We start from the raw sequence: 17,436 nt of genomic DNA on the forward strand, positions 1-17,436 counted from the left end.
GAGAGAAAGACTGGAAAAGCAGGAGGCGGTGGGCTCTGAATCAGACCGCTTGAGACAACACCTTCAGCACCGTCATTTGAGCAAAATCCACCCTGTCTCAGCATATGCACACTGGATATGAAACTTATGGACACACTGTGCCAAATTCAACCACACTGGAGCAAATCCACACTGCCACACATATCACACCAGACCGACACACTCATAGATACACAAAGTGCTTCACTTTTTACAATTTTTTTGCACATATCTAAAGAGTTTTTGGTGAATTATGTAAATATATATTCAGACTTGTGTTTCTCCACAGTAGGTCATCGTTCAGTCTTGATAAGAGAAAATAATAAGATAATAGGGAAGTAGTTTTTCACTTTTATGATACGGACATAATTATGTTTCATACAGTACATCTTTCTACCTCCACCTAAGATACATGTAGCTTATCTCAACACTTTGGTAGTGTTTTGATGTTTTCCCATTTGAAAAGAGCAAACACAGAACATCTCTTTGAAAAAGTGGATCGTAGTAGAAAATGCAGTACTATAAATAATACTGTGGGTGAACGTTTGGCACATTTTGATCATCGTTGCACTGCGTTTCTTAATATTTGATTCTCTCTTCACTGCCTTTTTCAAAACACACTCTCTTGAAGTTGCCCAAGTTGCTTTGGACACATACTGTGGATTTTTGACTACCTTGTTTCTCTACTTTATTAATTCATTTATTTATGTTTATTTTTGGCTGAGAATTATCTGAATATCAGCGTATAATATGGGGTCTATTCAGCCAGGGGCTTAATGTAGCAGATCCGACCTTGTTTATCATAAAAGTTTAATGGCAAAACAAACGAAAGGAACCTGTTAATGATAAAGAGTGGCGTAGATGTAATGAAGCAGATTTTATTACAGGATCTTTTGAGCTTCATGTTGAACCCTGCTTGAAATTCCCTGTAATAATTTCTGTATCATTGTGTGAGCTGGTAGCGTGCATCTGTCATGCTACCACATAGGGACCTTTCCTCGCATTATACATATTTCATCATGTCATTATAATATATGAGCAGTATTATATTTTGTCTGTGTGTAATAATAACACTAGATGCTATTTCCATTGTTTGTTGTCAAGCTTTTGCTCTGTGGACTAGTGAAACGGTTACCAGCAAAAGTGGTAATTTATAATCTGAGTCAGTCTTCTGACCAATTATAGGTGAGTTAAAGTATTAGATCACTGTATAGATCGTTTGTCGCAAACAATCAATCTGAGGGCTTTGCTAACTATTGTGAGAAGTTTAGACTGTGAACTATGCGTACTGTAACAGTAAGTTATGGAGCTATTTTATAAGATGAACATTAATATGAAATGTTTTTTTTTTATAGAAAAACAGTTTGATTCATAGTTGAGGGTCTGGTGGTCTTTGCTTGACAATATTATTCTGTTTGTTGGGTTGGGTTCAGCAAAGTGTCTGAAGTCCAGTTTTACTGTGAACATGACTGTGAGCTTCTTTATGTCAAAGTGAAATTCGTTTTGAAGCGAATAATGTGTTGAGCAGATACGCAAATTCTCTGTAGATTCATGAATATTAAATATGACCTACTTAGAAAAATGTATGCAGATGACCATCAAGCTAATATTTGATCATATAAGTGGAATCAGTGTGGTGAAAACCCACGACGTTGACAGGAATTAAAGTGTGTGGCTTGAAGTAAGGCTCAATAGAAAAGACATCTTTGACAAACAAAAGCAATGTAATATGTCCAATTCACTGTTGTGTGCAAACATGCATTGTTTCTATAGCTTTAAGATATTGCAAGGCCATTTGAATCTGCTTTTACCATATTTTTCGACCACCAAATGTGCTTTTGATGACTATTCCAATACTGTTTGTGAAAAAAAAACTCGGAATTGAATTCAAACAAAGATATGTTTAAAAATGTACAACTGCTATACTCCAGTGTGCCAATAAAATATGTATCAAATGAAAAAACTAAACCTGGATTGAACAACTTTACTTTGAGAGAAGCTCACCGTTCTCTCTCTACCCTTACCTTGTATTTGATAGAAAAACGTAAGGTTTCAGCAAATCAATATCTTCATATCTATTTCATAAAGGAGTACTAGAAGTGGTAGGTGTCTTAGAAACAGAAAATCAGATACGAGGATTCACTACAAGATTAAGAGCAAAGGTCAGCCTTCTCTCCTCTATAATTAACTATGCTTCTTTACATGAACTTTCACACTGAATACACTACTGAATATTTGGATAAATACCATGCGGATGTTATATTTACATTAATATTCATAACATGTTTATATTTCTACAGAGCGTGATTGTATGTGCTATTACATATACTTAGTTTACTAGTAGCCTATAATACTTAATGGGTTTACCACGAGGAACAAAATTCAGTGCATTAACGTAGTGTGCCCACATTCATTATTCAAAAGCCTATGAAATATGCCACAGTGTTTATAATCAGTATCTTGGCACCACTCATGCTCTTGCTCTCATGGGGATATTGCACCGCGTGAGAGCACACAAAGCCATTTGTTTCAGTGTCAAGATCAAAGTACAGAACAACTGACTAAATCTATTTGAATCTTTCAGGGTTTTATGAAATATGTGGATGCAGTTATTATTATGTAATAATAATGTAGGGAGTATACATTCATCAGGATGAATGGCAAAAAAGTGTCCCAATCACCCTGAATTCACCCATATTTAGTCTCATGGAAGTTATGATTTTAAAAATGACATAAAAATGAATTATCATTGCACAATCCGCCTCTCACATTAAACAGACATGGTCACAATCTGGTGTGGAGAAGGTGTTGTGCCAAGACCGGAGAGGAGGAGGCGCTCTGAATCTGTTTGTTTTGACATTTTGAGCAGAAGTAATCCGAACAGGCACACAGGTCAGTGAATGGACAAACCCTCTGGCATCTTGCAACCTGATGCTTGTTTTTCTTTGTAAGCTAGCAGTCCTACAGCTTCTACATCAACTCAAAAGGTAGGCGTTTATAATGGTGTTTATATTGCGTTTGTGCTATTTTATATAACCATGGCAGGTGTTTCTGATGCAGCCCTTTCAGAGTCAAAAGCTAACATCTATGAAACAATACACGTCTATAAGATCCTGATATTAATAATGTTTTTTATCCTTAAAATAATGTTTTTTCTTTCAATATAACTTCTATTTAGAGTCTATTTCAAATCATTGATCAAAAGCTTGATAGCTTATTTTGCACTATGCATTTTAATAATAATTTGCTAGAATTTTTGGTCACACTTTAGATTAGGGTCCAATTCTCACTATTAACAAACTATTAATTACGACTTTTGCCTCAAACTCCTAATTACTGCTTATTAATAGTTAATAAGATAGTTGTTAAGTTTAGGTATTGGGTAGGATGTAGAATATGATCATGCAGAATAAGGCATTAATATGTGCTTTATAAGTACTAATAAAATCAGCCAATATCCTAATAAGCAACTAGTTAATAGTGAGAATTGGACTCTAAACTAAAGTGTTACCGAATTTTTTAGTGTGTGGTTAGAAAATTTAGTTTGTAATTACTCCTTTGGCTCTACGCACCTGAAGTAAAATGATTTTTTATCCATTTGGAGCACAAGAAGTTTTTCTAGTTTATCAAAAACTTGATCAAAATATGGTTTGCTTACGAGGGTTGGATTTAGCACCAACTCAATATAAGAACAATTCATTCCAGAGTTGAGGAAGCTAATTTGAAAGTCAACCATATTTTTAAATTGTTAAAGTACAGTTTTGAACTTATACACTTATGTCAATTATAATTTAATCAGAGCCATAAAGAAAATAAAACAAGTAAATTTATACTAAATAGCTAAACAAAAACAACCTAATTTATTTACATAACCAAGTTGAAAATATCTACATAGCGCAGAGTGTCAAATCAGTGATTCATTTTTGTGAATCTGTTCGATATAATGAATCAGACGTTCCAATGTAATGGGTGCTTCACAAACGGAAGGCTGCATCCTAGTGAGGTTGTGTCCTTCTGAGGCTTAACGCTAATGAGACAGTCTAATACAGGGTTGTCCAAACTCGGTCCTAGAGGACCACTGTTCTGCAGAGTTTAGCTCCATCTTGCCTCAACACACCTGCCTGGAAGTTTCTAGTATGCATAATACCTTGATTAGCTGGTTCAGGTGTGTTTAAATGGAGTTGGAGCTAAACTCTGCAGGACAGTGGTCCTCCAGGAGCAGGATTGGACACCCCTGCACTAGATGCATCCATCAAAATGAGCTGAATGAAGGCTGCCTTCCAAGGCTCCTTCTAATTGAGACAGCCTTCGGCGGCGCTTGATGACATGGCAGCTGAGATATGCAGCCTTGCTAGGATTCAGCCTTCCGTTTGAGAAGCACCCTAAATGTGAGAGGAACATTTGGACAAACCGATTTACAAGAATGAATTGCACTTTAACATTAGGCTAAATATGAGAGAGGAGGACCATTAGGCGAACCGATCAAGTAGAATGAATCAGACGTTCCAACACTACAGCTGTGTCCTAATTCAGAGGCTGCATCCTTCAAAGTTAGCGCCTTTAAAGTCCACGGAGGTTGAACCAAGCATTGTTAAATGGGACGGTCTAGCAACTGTGACAGCTGTCAGTAACATTTGTAGGCTACTAGACTTTTTTGAAAGTTATATTCAACTGTCTGAAAACAAAACAGGGTTCACACCCTGTCTAAATATGTTCACCTCGGTCCATTTATGTCCATAATAAAAAGTATTAGCTATCTACAAAATCTCTTCAATTTTTTGTTTTTTTATTTTACATTTGTATAGTTAGATATTTGAGTAAGTTGAAACCCAATACTTACATTTAAAAGGGTAATCAGGCATTTTCAAAAAAAAAAAAAAAAAAAAATCCAGTCATTACCGGAGCGCAATGGATCTTGGGATTGGCTAATGGCTATGAAGGATCCATCCGTTCTATCCTTTGCGGCCTGCAAACGAAGGATGTATATAGGCCGCATTCGAAGAAGCCTTCGTTGCCGCTGCTGTGATGCATTCGGCTTTCAAATCAGCGTTTAAAGGATGCAGCCTCTGAATTGGGACCCTAACCCGTACATGAGAGAGAGAACATGTTGCATGTTATGTTTGCACAAGTGATAAACATAACAAAAGCCCTAGTCAGGCCTGTGCAACATGAACTGCAATATTAATTTAATCTCTGAGGCCCTACCGCTTGTTTTTCCCACAGCAATCTTCTTGCATGAATCTCTGAGTACTTCCCGTACAATGAGTACAGCGCAAACAAAAGATCTCGCCGTGTGTCTGTATCCACATCAGGGCTCGGGATGTGTGCTGCTGAAGAAATCTCTATGGAAGTACACACATCTCACTGATGAGCGCTGTCAGAACGGTTGCTGCCTGGACAAACAGCGCCTCCTGTTGGTCAGCCTGGTACTGCTGGCATTGTCTGGCATGGTCCTGCTTTTACTGTGGAACTACCAGTGTTTTATTGTTAACCACATGTGCCAGGACCCGGAGCGCAGTTCAGAGTATGTGCTGTTTGATATGAATGAGCAGAGGCTTTCTTCATATGGACCAGCCTGAAGCTACGAGGCTGAATAAAGCTGTGACAGCTGCTTACATAGACACTCTCTTCCAAAGGGCACATATGAGGGAGAGAGAGAGGAAATGAATATATGAGAAAAGGTCTGTGTCATGCACAATAATTCAGAAGAATCCTTCTGAATTATTACTTTCATCATTAACCTAACAGAAAGAGGAAAACATACTGTAGTAATGTAAAGTCTATTGATGTACATCAGAAGTAGCCTTCTTAGCGTACAGTAAATTTAAATCTGCCATGCCTATATGGACATTAGAGAATATTAATAGTTGTTAGATTGTAATAGTTCTGTTCAATGTGTAATATTGCACCTGTGATTATAATTTGTGTTCATTTTGTAAAATGCAGGCACTGTTTAAATAAATATTAAATAAATCTTCTTGGAACACAAGCACTGTCATTTTCTGTGATGAATGACCCTGCATCTGCTCATAGCTTCCAATATCCCCTGCACTATGAGCTCGATAAAAGTGTTGAATGCTATTGACATTCGCATGCAACATTTAGAGATAAACCTTGTCTAAAAACCTCAAGATCATCTTTTCCTGTGTCTGTGACAACCCAGCATTTTGATTGGTTTAAAACTCTTCAGATGTCTGCATTTCACATTCATCTTTTCCTGTGTGACAACCCAGCATTTTGATTGGTTTAAAACTCTTCAGATATCTGCATTTCACATCAGTGTTAACCACAAAGTCAATAAACAAAAGGCTTTGCACCCTTAGCCACCTCATAACTTCCTGCAAATTGTGTCTGGAACACCTTACACAAAATGTGCTGTTTTTTTTGATAAAATAGCTTATATTTCGGGGCTAGTTGTCACACGGGAATGTTTTCACAAGGGTTAGACCTATCTCAGCAATAGATTTGGATTTTAAAAAATCCAATTACACAAGTGTGAGTGTGTGTTGTGTGTGTGGCCTGCCTGGTAAACCCTACATTATGGGGACAAAAGGTCCACACAAAAATGGCAATATCAGAAATCCTTGTCCTTGTGGGGACATTCTTTTGTCCCCATGAGGAAAACAGCTTATACATAAGTGATGATTTTTTGTTGTTGTTGTTGTTTGTTTTTTTTATGTAAAAATGCAGACCGTTTTCTGTGATGGGTGGGGATATGGGTAGGGAATATAGAATATAACCTACAGTTTGTACAGTATAATAATCATTATGTATAGCCTATGTAAAGTCCCCATAAAAGATGAAAACACAAAATAACATCATTATTTTTTATTCACGTGCTCTCGAAATCAAAACGATTTAATCAAAATAGCTTCCCCGATAACTTTTCTCTTCTCCGATGACGTATTTAACGACGCGAGGGCGGGACAACCTGTCAATAACACGAGATCACAGCCTTGGCAAACCAGCTTTTCGCCATGTCACTTTATTAGGATCTTTGTAGAACCATCCATGAAAAGGTTCTTTAAAGTTTGGAAAAGCACTTAAGATAAGAATATAAAAAATAAGCATATAACAGGGATAAAATAAACTCCACAGAGTCTCGTTTCACGTTTGAATAGACTGACTCGTGTACTTTATCACACAGCGAACACCTGTTGCACCACGGGCATATGACGAGAAACAATTGCCATGCCCACTTGTGAGGTGCCGGTCTATAGCCTGTATTTAACACACGGCGTCACAATTAGTGCCTGACTTGCCAACGAATGTCGTCGCTGTCATTTGTCCTGTGTGGATCGCGTCGCGTGGATGGTATCTATGGGTAACCAACAGCAATGCCAAATCATTACTGCTACTGCTGCTCTGTTTCTGGCAGTCATTGGCATTCTTCTGCTCGTCGTACCCAACAATGACATCAAAGAGCCGCCAGAGTTTATGGTAATAACATTTTTCTTATTCGTGACACGCACACACAGGCTATCCAAAAGATGAAAAGGGAACACTTAAAATCCCTGCGACGTTTCGATGATCACGGTATAATATCAAGAAAAAGAATGAGCTGCTTATCTGTATAGAACCCTATCGAACGTTTTCCGGTTGTGCAAATAATACAGAGCGCTTCCTCTAACTTACATGTTTCACCCTGGGTTTGTGTTGCTCATATAGGTGAGAAGGGTGTGCTGACTGTGCTCACTGCTCAGAGAGATTCTCTCGCAGGTCGAACACTGCACACGTGTTTGGTAGATTCATGATGGAGCTCAAATATAATCTCTCAGTAGCCTATGTGGGGTATTTTGTTATGCTGATGTTCACAGAGCAATATGCTTTAATTATAGGATATAAAATAAAGACAACGGAGTGAATTTGGGTCAAATTTAAGCCATTGTGTGTGGAATCGAAGAGGTGACGGGTTTCTAAACTAAACGCTGCCTGCCTTGCCGGATGTTAAACATCGTCCTGTTTGTAAGTGTCTAAGCACTTAAAGATAATGAAATGCATCTTTAAAATGATTTTTCTTTTTATATTAACCATCCATCATTTAAAAACAACAATAAAAGTTTAGTTCATATTAGCCGGTGGATTTTCCATGTTCTTGCTGAGTTAGTTTTTCTGTTGACAAAAAAATAAAAAAACTCTTACGGAAATGATACTAAAAGTGATCACTCGATGTATTTTTACCTTATGTCCCATTTTTGCCGAACAACATTTTTATTATCTATTTGATAGAAACCTAGAGGGTGAGCTATACATATTTCTCCACCTGTGCTCTTTATTTGATTTATGACCCCAGTTTCTCTACACTTGTTCATATCGGCTGGATCCCATTATTTGTGTTTCCCAGCCGTTTTGATTCAAAACAGGACAGTGCAGTCATTGTGGTGTTAATTATCTGGAACCACATGCACACTGGAACCTCATACACACCTACTGTTAAATTGCTTAATAGGCCTACTGCATATTTTGACAATTCCGTTTAGCAGGGTAACGTAATTTCGACATGCTGAACATTTGACTGATGGCAGAAAGTGAGCGTTATGGAGTCAAAATGGCATAGAAATGCAAGCTTAAACATGTTTTGAGTCGCCCATTGAACTCAGAAATCTTTCAGACTAAGAGCTGCTAGACAGTGCTATTATACTAAGCTAAAATGGCTGTATGCAAACTGTAGGCAAAGTCTGGAGAGCAAGATATGTAATTGGAAGAGATTATCATGTTTTGCATGAATGAATAGAGTTAAGTCAGTGTCTTGTCCAAAATACACAATCCATTGGGAAGCCTGTTGCACAGGTGTGTGATAAAAGAAAGGGATGAAGGATTGAGGGGAAAAAGAGAGAGTATTTGAAAGGCAGCTACAGAGGTGAGTCATGTTTGAATAATAATGAGCATTGTGAAAAAGGAGGGAAAAGCCCTGACCAAAATAACTGAGCTTTTAAAGCAACAAGATGCAGCTAGTAGAGGTATAAAGTTAATTTGTCAGAAAACCTGAAGTGTTTATTATGTTTTAATTTATTTAACTTATGATGTTATAATAAGCTAACCAAAGAGAGTGTAGGAGAATTATTTTACAATTATATCTGCGCCGCAGTCAAAAACTGTGTAATGCAGTTCCCACATGGCTAATGCTAACATAACATACACTCCCTGTTTATCAACACGAGATCCAAATTACCTGGGGCTGGTTGCGGCAGTTATGTGCAAGTTATAACTTAGTCCAGTTGTTGTGTAAATGAGTGCTAGATTTCAGTTACACACATGTAACCCTGCCTATAAGCAAAATATGAATTGAAGCCTCTATCCAGGAGTAATGCAGAATAAAATGGCAGACTGATTAATCAATGATAAATGAACTCATGTCAGACTTTAGCCATGCTGTTCAGTCCAGGTCTCAATACTAACAATATAAATACAATACATAATTGTACATTTTTTGTTGTATTAGTATTTGTTTATTCACACTGATTAATCGTAGAAACAATTCCAGAATATTTATTATTTACACGTTGAATTATACAATGTAGACTTTAATGTCCTAATTTATGTACTGTTCAAAAGTTTGGGGTCTGTAAAATTAATTTGAATGTTTTTGAAAATATCTTATTTTTGCCTGGTTCAGATTACACGATTTTTTTTGTCTGTTACTATAGTCACTGTGTCAGATTACACGATTTTGACTCCTAAAAATCTTGTCATGTCGTGGACAAGAAACATGTCAGACTACACGGTGTTTTCCGACCAGTCATCGCGAGCCGTCTCACACACTCATTCACTCGCACATACACCCTCACTCATAGCCTACACACACACTCACACACGCACTCACTTTCTCTCGCACATACACGCACTCTCTCTCACACACACACACATGCTCGCTCTCTCACACACTCACTCTCGCGCACACACACAGTCACTCACTCGCGAACACATACTCTCCCTCACTCACTCACTCACTCGCGCGCCGTCGTCGTGGAGGACCGTTAAAAAATTAAACATGCTAGTCTTTCTGTCCTGATGTCGTGAAGCATCGCAGACGCGACGTAGGTTGTCGCCCACTATGACACACTATACGAGATGAAACGATCGAATCTTGCGTCCCGACGCCCGTTGTCGTTTGCGAAAACCCACGACACCCTACGTCAAACGGATCGTGCCAAAATCGGGCTAAAATCGTGTAATCTGAAGTGAACCAGGCATTACACTCACCAAGGCTGCATTTATTTGATCAAATATAAGACAGTAATATTACAATTAAAAATAGCTGTTTTCTATGTTGTTTAAATAATGTTTAAATATTTTATTTATTTATTCCTATGCTGAATTTTCAGCATCATTAGTCCAGTCTTCAGTCTCACAGGATCCATCAGAAATCATTCTAATATGCTGATTTGGTGCACAGTTCAAACATTTCTTATTATTGAGATGTGTTGAATACAGTTATGCTTAGTGTTGAATACAGTTGATTAATACTTAGGCTAGGTCTTGAATGCAGCTGATTAATACTTAGTCTTGAATGCAGTTGATTAATACTTAGTGTTGAATACAGTTGTGCTGCTTAAGATTTTTGTGGAAACCGTGTTGTTTTTTCAGGATTCTTTGATGAATAGAAAGTTAAAGAACAACATTTATTTGAAATAGATACCTTTTGTAATATTATGCATGTCTTTACTGTCACTTAATTGAATATGCAATAAAAATTGCATAAGTGACTTGTGAATTCAATGAATGCATTTCGGCATTGTGTCTGTGTGTGCTTGTGTTTCCTGGAAATCAAACCCTTATCTCTGGTGTCACATGTGTTTAGTTATAGCTTTATTTTTTTGCTGTTGGGTTTGTTTTCAGTATGGAATAGTCCTGGATGCTGGATCCTCTCATACTGCCGTGTTCATCTACAAATGGCCTGCAGACAAGCAGAACGGTACCGGCATTGTCAGTCAGCACAGCGAGTGTCATGCAAAGGGTGAGTAGACACTGATAAATGGCTTGTGATGTTCCTCATTTGAAAGTCCTTTTGTATAAAAATGTCAGTTATGAGACTTAACGTCAGCAGATAAAGTTGAGGACATTAGATAAGAAAAAGAACAGCACAATAGCGATGTGAGACTACTAAACCCATGTGTTATGCCTTGAACTACAGGGTTTCGTCTTCATTTTATTCTTTTTTAGAATTTACCCACATTGGTTTCAAAATATATCACACTTCTCAAAATTCACTTACCAGACAGATATTACAAAATCCAAACGACAAAGTCAGAAGTTTTACTTCATTTATGAATGTATTGTAATGAAGTTCTTGATTTTGTTTTTGAGAGAAAGAGAATTTGGACCGAAATAGGACATACCCGAGAGTGCTGAATATACAAACATTGTTGCTCACTTCCTGTTTTGTGGTTGTGCCCTTTTAAATGTAAAAGTTGCCCCTTTACAATTTCATCAGATGAAGCATCTGACAATCACAGAATCAGGATGTTAAACTCTTAGTACCCTGAAAATATTGCTGATTAGCAATGTTCTATAGAAACATCTGGAATAGACACACAAAAAATATCTGGTTGCATTTATGGTTGTCAAGGATAGTGGCATATCAGGCAGTGAAATAGGAACTGATAGTTCTACCAGAAAGACTCTGGAGGCAAAATACCGAAACACACATTTATTAACAGCCCAGCAAGCAAGTATTATGATATAAAGTTCTTTGGCGTAGGCCCCGTCCGTAGATCGTAATCCAAGGGTATGGAATCTACATTTCCTGCCTGAAGACGAAGGCAGGGGCGCACCCGACCCCCTGGGAGGTATGGGAAGGGACCATCCTGGTGGTGGTGGGGAGGGTGGAGGGGAAGGAACAATCCTGGTGGTGGTGGGGAGGATAGAGGTGAATGTAGGCATCAGCGTCTGCGAAGTACCGATCTTTTATACTACAAGTATTAGAACAAGATTGGATAGATGAGAAGGTGATAAGGGACGTAACATTTGAGTCTTCCCGGCAGAACTTGCGCTAAAGCTTTCATTTCTTATGAACTCTGCGTGGGTATGCTTCTTAAGATAATCAGATATCCGGTGACATGACCCCTCTCTTCCTTTATCACTTTCTCCAATCAGGAGGCGGGATCTCCAGTTATGCAGGTGTCAGAGGAGGAGCAGCCCGTAGCCTTGAGGAATGCATGGAAAAAGCCTTGAAGGAGATCCCAAAGTCGAGACACAAACTCACTCCTGTGTATCTTGGGGCCACAGCAGGCATGAGACTACTGAAGTGAGTCAGAAAGCTCACAGCTTTGTGCCAAAAGCTTTTTTAATCATTAATGACAAAATGATCATTATATAGGGACAGTATCTATATCCTTTATAACTTACCTCATATAACTTGCCTTATATATGCTACCATTTTTAAAGACATTAATACTTTTGTTCAGCAAGGACACAATTGATCAAAAAGTGACAGAAATTCATACGTAAACCACGTATTATGTTTTTTTCAAAATTATAAAGCAGCACAACTTTTTTCAACATTAAAGGTGCTCTAAGCGATGTTGGGTGACGTCACTTCTTGTTGACAAACAGTATTAACGGAGGCTAGCTCGACCCTCCCTCCTCCTCATCCCGTCCCCTCCTTCTCCCTTCCGTGCTTCCTGAAACAGTCATGAACCATTTAGAAAAAATAAACTGGATTTACCCACCTGTCCAGCAAAAACAGAGCCACCTGAATGTCAGACTGGAAGCCCCTCTGCTGGCGGAGTTCTCGCCACCTTTTGAACGCTTTTCCGATGTAAATCCGGGACTTCGCGCTCCTTCTCCTTTTCCCTATTCTTTGTTATTTGTTTATCGGAACGTTGTCTCTTTGGTCGTGTGTCGGCCATATCAAAATTCTCAAGAATATACCATTTTAACGTTAGTCGTCGTTAGGACATCTCTCCTCTAGCTAACTTCCCTCTTCATGCTTCTGTCTCCTCCACTCCCCACACAGCGGTTATTGGCTGGAACACTGTTTGTTATGTTTCGTGGCCAAGGCTGGGCCAGTTTGTTTTTCTTGCCGTTTGTGAAGCCTGGGCTGTCTACAGAGACCGCGGTTTTTTACAGTGTGTTCAGGGGACAGGCAGCTAGCGCATAGTGAGGAGATGTTTGCTGGATGTGACAAAAAAAAGTTTTGGCCTAAAAAATGCGTGACATCGCTTAGAGCACCTTTAATAATAAGAAGAAGTGTCTCTTGAGCACCAATCAGCATATCATAATGATTTCTGAAGGATCATGTGAATCTGAAGACTGAAGTAATGGCAGCTGAAAATTCAGCTTTGCCATCACAGGAATAAATTACATTTTAAAATGTATAAAAATAAAAACATGGATTTTAAACTCTAATAATATTTTACAATATTATTGGTTTATTTATTTTTAATAAATAAATTCAGCCTTGGTGAGCATAAGACACTTCTTTCAAACACATTAAAACAATCTTACCGCCCCCAAACTTTTGTATGTATGCAAAGTCTACATTGTTCAATTAAACACTGCAGGATAAGTTCTTATTTTGATATGCAGGTATAGAATAAATTGTATTGAAAGTGAAAAATGCATATATTTCTGTCTTATCACGCAGTATTTCTAAACCCAAAGAGTCAGATGAGGTTTTGAAGGAAGTGGGAGACAAACTGAAGACCTACCCATTCAGCTTCAAAGGTGCCACTATTTTAAGTGGACAAGAGGAGGGAGCTTATGGATGGGTCACAGTCAACTACCTGCTTGAGAACTACATAAAGGTATATGGTTACTTAGACATATTGTGAATCTCACAACATCTGAATGTTCTTTAATAAAGGTCTGTTTTCTCTTTCATTTCTCTAGTATGGTTTTGTAGGTCAGTGGCTGTCTCCAGGCAGAGACACTGTTGGTGCGCTGGACTTTGGTGGAGCTTCTACTCAGATCACATTTGTGACTAAACAAATAGTGGAGAACAAAAACAATCTGATGAAACTGAGGCTATACGGACAAGACTATCAGATTTACACTCAGAGTTTTCTGTGTTATGGCCGAGACCAGGTCTTACTCAAACTGCTGGCACATCTGATCACGGTTAAGTGCAAACGTTTAGACTAGTTGTTTAAATGACCATTAGACAAGGTGATTTGATAGTATTTAGAGTATAATATCTAATCTTTACTCTTTCTTTATATGTCTTTTAGACTCAGGGTTCAGGCAGCTCCATAGTCCATCCCTGCTATCCCGCAGATTACAATCACTCCATGAAGCTGGGCAGTGTGTTTGACACTCCATGCAATAAAAATCAAACTCCCTATAAACCTGATGACAACCTGCAAATAAAGGGCACTGGAAACTACAATCAATGCATGGGAAACGTTTCTCGTCTCTTCTCCTTTGACCGCTGTTCTTATTCCAAATGCTCTTTTGATGGAGTCTTCCAGCCAAACATAACTGGGAACTTTATGGTAAGAGTTTCTAGAGTGGATAATTTAAATGCATTCAGTGGATTTTTTTACATTTATTTTTATTTTATCAACCGGCATAATATGAAATTTGTTCCTTCATCTGCCTTAGGCAACATTAATGTCTTTACTGGTGGGGGATGGTTGTGGTGACGTGTAAGCAGCTATTAAGTGGGACAGCTCAAAGCATTAAAATAAATCATAAATTCATCTTCTGGGCACTCGTATGTCATTATTGCATGTGTCATTATTATGATTACACAATCTCTCTCTCTCTCCATCACCATTCTCTCTCTTTCTTTTTCTTGCACAGGCATTTTCTGCATTTTTTTACACCCATTCCTTTCTTCAGAAAACTGCAGGCATCACCATCACATCTCCAGCAGATTTAGAGGAGGCTGTCCGTGTCGTCTGCAACATGAGCTTTCAGGAGGTACCACCCTGTTGAGTTCATTTTGAGCCCTGCTATTCTTAGATGACTTTCCCCTTATCTCAGCAATCGACCAATGATTGAGAGTCTCAGGTTCTCAGAATAAGAGAACTTGCTTTATCCTTGATGATAATATGTACACTGTTTTTTGTTCAGTTAAATAATTATTAGCAAATGAAGCAATATTGAACTTCCTGATATGTTGATCTATTTAGCCTAGTTTATTAAATGACTCTCAGATATTTCCCTTGGAAAAGGTCTGCAAAGTTACAAAGCACAAAATTAACTCCAAAGTCCTTGATACGCCTCGATTGCAGTCTTGAGTTTTCATCTTGGAACGTACACTCACAGTATTCCTCATTTAAATAATTCCTGCCCAAGGCATGTGCAAAAAGAAAAGAAAAGAAAAAGACGAGGCCTGGTTGAGTTGCGTTAGTAGTTTGTTGAAACACAGTTCAAGGGATTGTGACATATCCCAAATGTTGTTGTTCGAGCATGAAAACCTATTCTAGTAGAGTATTCTTTGTAGGAGGGCATAATAGGTCCTCTTTAAAGTATTTGACCTCCTCCACTTAACTTTCTCTCTTGCTCTCTGTGTCCTAGATGTCAAATATTAATCGGGATCAGGGAAACCGTCTGAAGGACTACTGCGCAGTCTCTGTCTTTGTACAGGTGCTCCTGGTCAATAGATATGGTTTTGATGATCTCTCCTTCCCACACATCTTCTTCCAGAAGAAGGTAACAAGACATATTTGCAAAAAATGTACTCTATTTACTTACTTAATGCAAGTTCCCCATTTTAAGTGCACAAATTTTTTTTTTACATCACCAAGCTCTAATTTTTAAACTCTTTCCCTCCAAACATGTCATATAAAGAGCACTTTTGACTGTCCAGTCAAAATCGAGTACTACATATCATTGTATTTTTTTATTTTAAAACTATATTTATCACATTACAGAAGTAAAATGCAAAAGCTGTTTCATTTCATTCAAGCTTCATGAATAAATGGCCTCCTCTAGATCAAGAAAATGTCAACATGTTCCTTTGGTTTGCAGGCAGGAGACACATCTGTCGGCTGGTCCCTTGGCTACATGCTAAGCTTGAGCAACCTGCTGCCTGCTGAAAATGTGTTACTGAGAAAAGCACTGAGCTCAGGCACCTGGAGTGCTCTGATCCTCCTCTTTTCGGTCCTTCTTATTATGGCACTATTTTTTCTGTTGCGAGCCGTCCGTAAGAAAGAAAATGATAATGTAATTTAATAATGAATTAGTTATATTGCTCCCTGTGTACAGCATTATGCAATGCCCCTAGCAGAGATATTTCTGTTTACAGTACACTGAAAACAATTATGGTGCACAAAGTAATACATTCAATCAACATTTCAATAACCTATTTGTTATCAAGCATATTTTATATAAATTATATATATTTTTGAAGAGACTGCATGAAACATTTAGCGTAAAACATGAAACGTGCATTATGTTATTACGGCTTACTAATTTTGTTACTGAACTTAATCACTGTCTTTTCATAATGTTGAATGTATGATTTTTTAGGTAAAATTGTGTGCTGTGGCTTAGCAGCATATAATTAATCATATACTATTTTTTATAAAACCTTCTAGATTTAGTTGTGAGCTATGCTTTTTTGCTATGTTTGTGTAATACAAAGTCAAAGGCTCTGAAAACATTCAAAATGGAAAATCTTGAAAATGTAGCTTTGCAGATACAAGAATGAATTAGAAAACTGTACTATTGTCTGCTTCTATTACTGCAGAATCAATGCTTTTTTAAATATTAAATAGGTTTATGTGTTTACTAATTTTTCTGTGAGAGATTCTGTAGATAATAACATACAGGTAACAAAAACAGAACGCTAAATGTTTTTGGATTTTAGTCCGTATCTGTTAGCTTCAAAGCATATGCTAGTGTACTATATTAACAAAATTCACTTTTAACAAAACTGTATGACTCATCTTGTGCAACAATACCTGCTACCAAATTGCAAGCAGCAAATCATGTTCACGTCTGTGAGACTGTGACAAAACTAAAGACTACTGGCTATTAAAAAAGATGGGTCCTTTGATAAATCCTGCCTAAATTTCCAATTTCAAAGAGATGTTAACACAGGACAGAATCTGTTTACTTTTATATATTTCCTTGTCGGAGCAATTGCCCCTTGTGTGCAGCTCTCTGACAGATACAGTAGCACAGCTCCCGGCTTGAGGCACATTGCCTGTCCTCCTCTTCCCCTCTCCTCCCCATTGTTTCCTGTATCATCTACACTGTGCTATCTAATTAAGGAATAAAAGGCCAAAAATATAACTTTAAAAGAAAACCGAAAATTCTTATAGTTAAATTCTTTAATGTTCCCCTCTACTTTTAAATCATTACACTCCTGGATAAATCGAATGGAACTATGGAAGCCTTAATAATCCTATACAATAGACAGACATCCTCTAGGAAATGGTGATAAAACACAATAAATCTCTATCTCAAAAGCCAAGACACTTCTTTGTTCAAGTACTTCACCTCATTGGCCCAATGATGGAATCT

The 17,436-nt window shown here is 37.8% G+C and overlaps 1 protein-coding gene across 1 annotated transcript; it reads left to right on the forward strand.

Moving 5' to 3' along the window:
- Positions 1-7,182: 7,182 nt before the first annotated feature.
- Positions 7,183-16,702, forward strand: entpd2a.1 (ectonucleoside triphosphate diphosphohydrolase 2a, tandem duplicate 1). Its single transcript, XM_084413534.1, has 9 exons — positions 7,183-7,458; positions 10,858-10,975; positions 12,115-12,265; positions 13,607-13,766; positions 13,852-14,079; positions 14,190-14,453; positions 14,764-14,883; positions 15,484-15,618; positions 15,937-16,702. Exons 1-9 carry the CDS (start codon positions 7,330-7,332, stop codon positions 16,138-16,140), a joined length of 1,509 nt encoding a protein of 502 aa, XP_084269660.1. The 5' UTR covers positions 7,183-7,329; the 3' UTR covers positions 16,141-16,702.
- Positions 16,703-17,436: the final 734 nt, after the last annotated feature.

This window comes from Rutilus rutilus, assembly GCF_951802725.1.
Source record: "Rutilus rutilus genome assembly, chromosome: 7".
Taxonomy (NCBI): Eukaryota; Metazoa; Chordata; class Actinopteri; order Cypriniformes; family Leuciscidae; genus Rutilus; species Rutilus rutilus.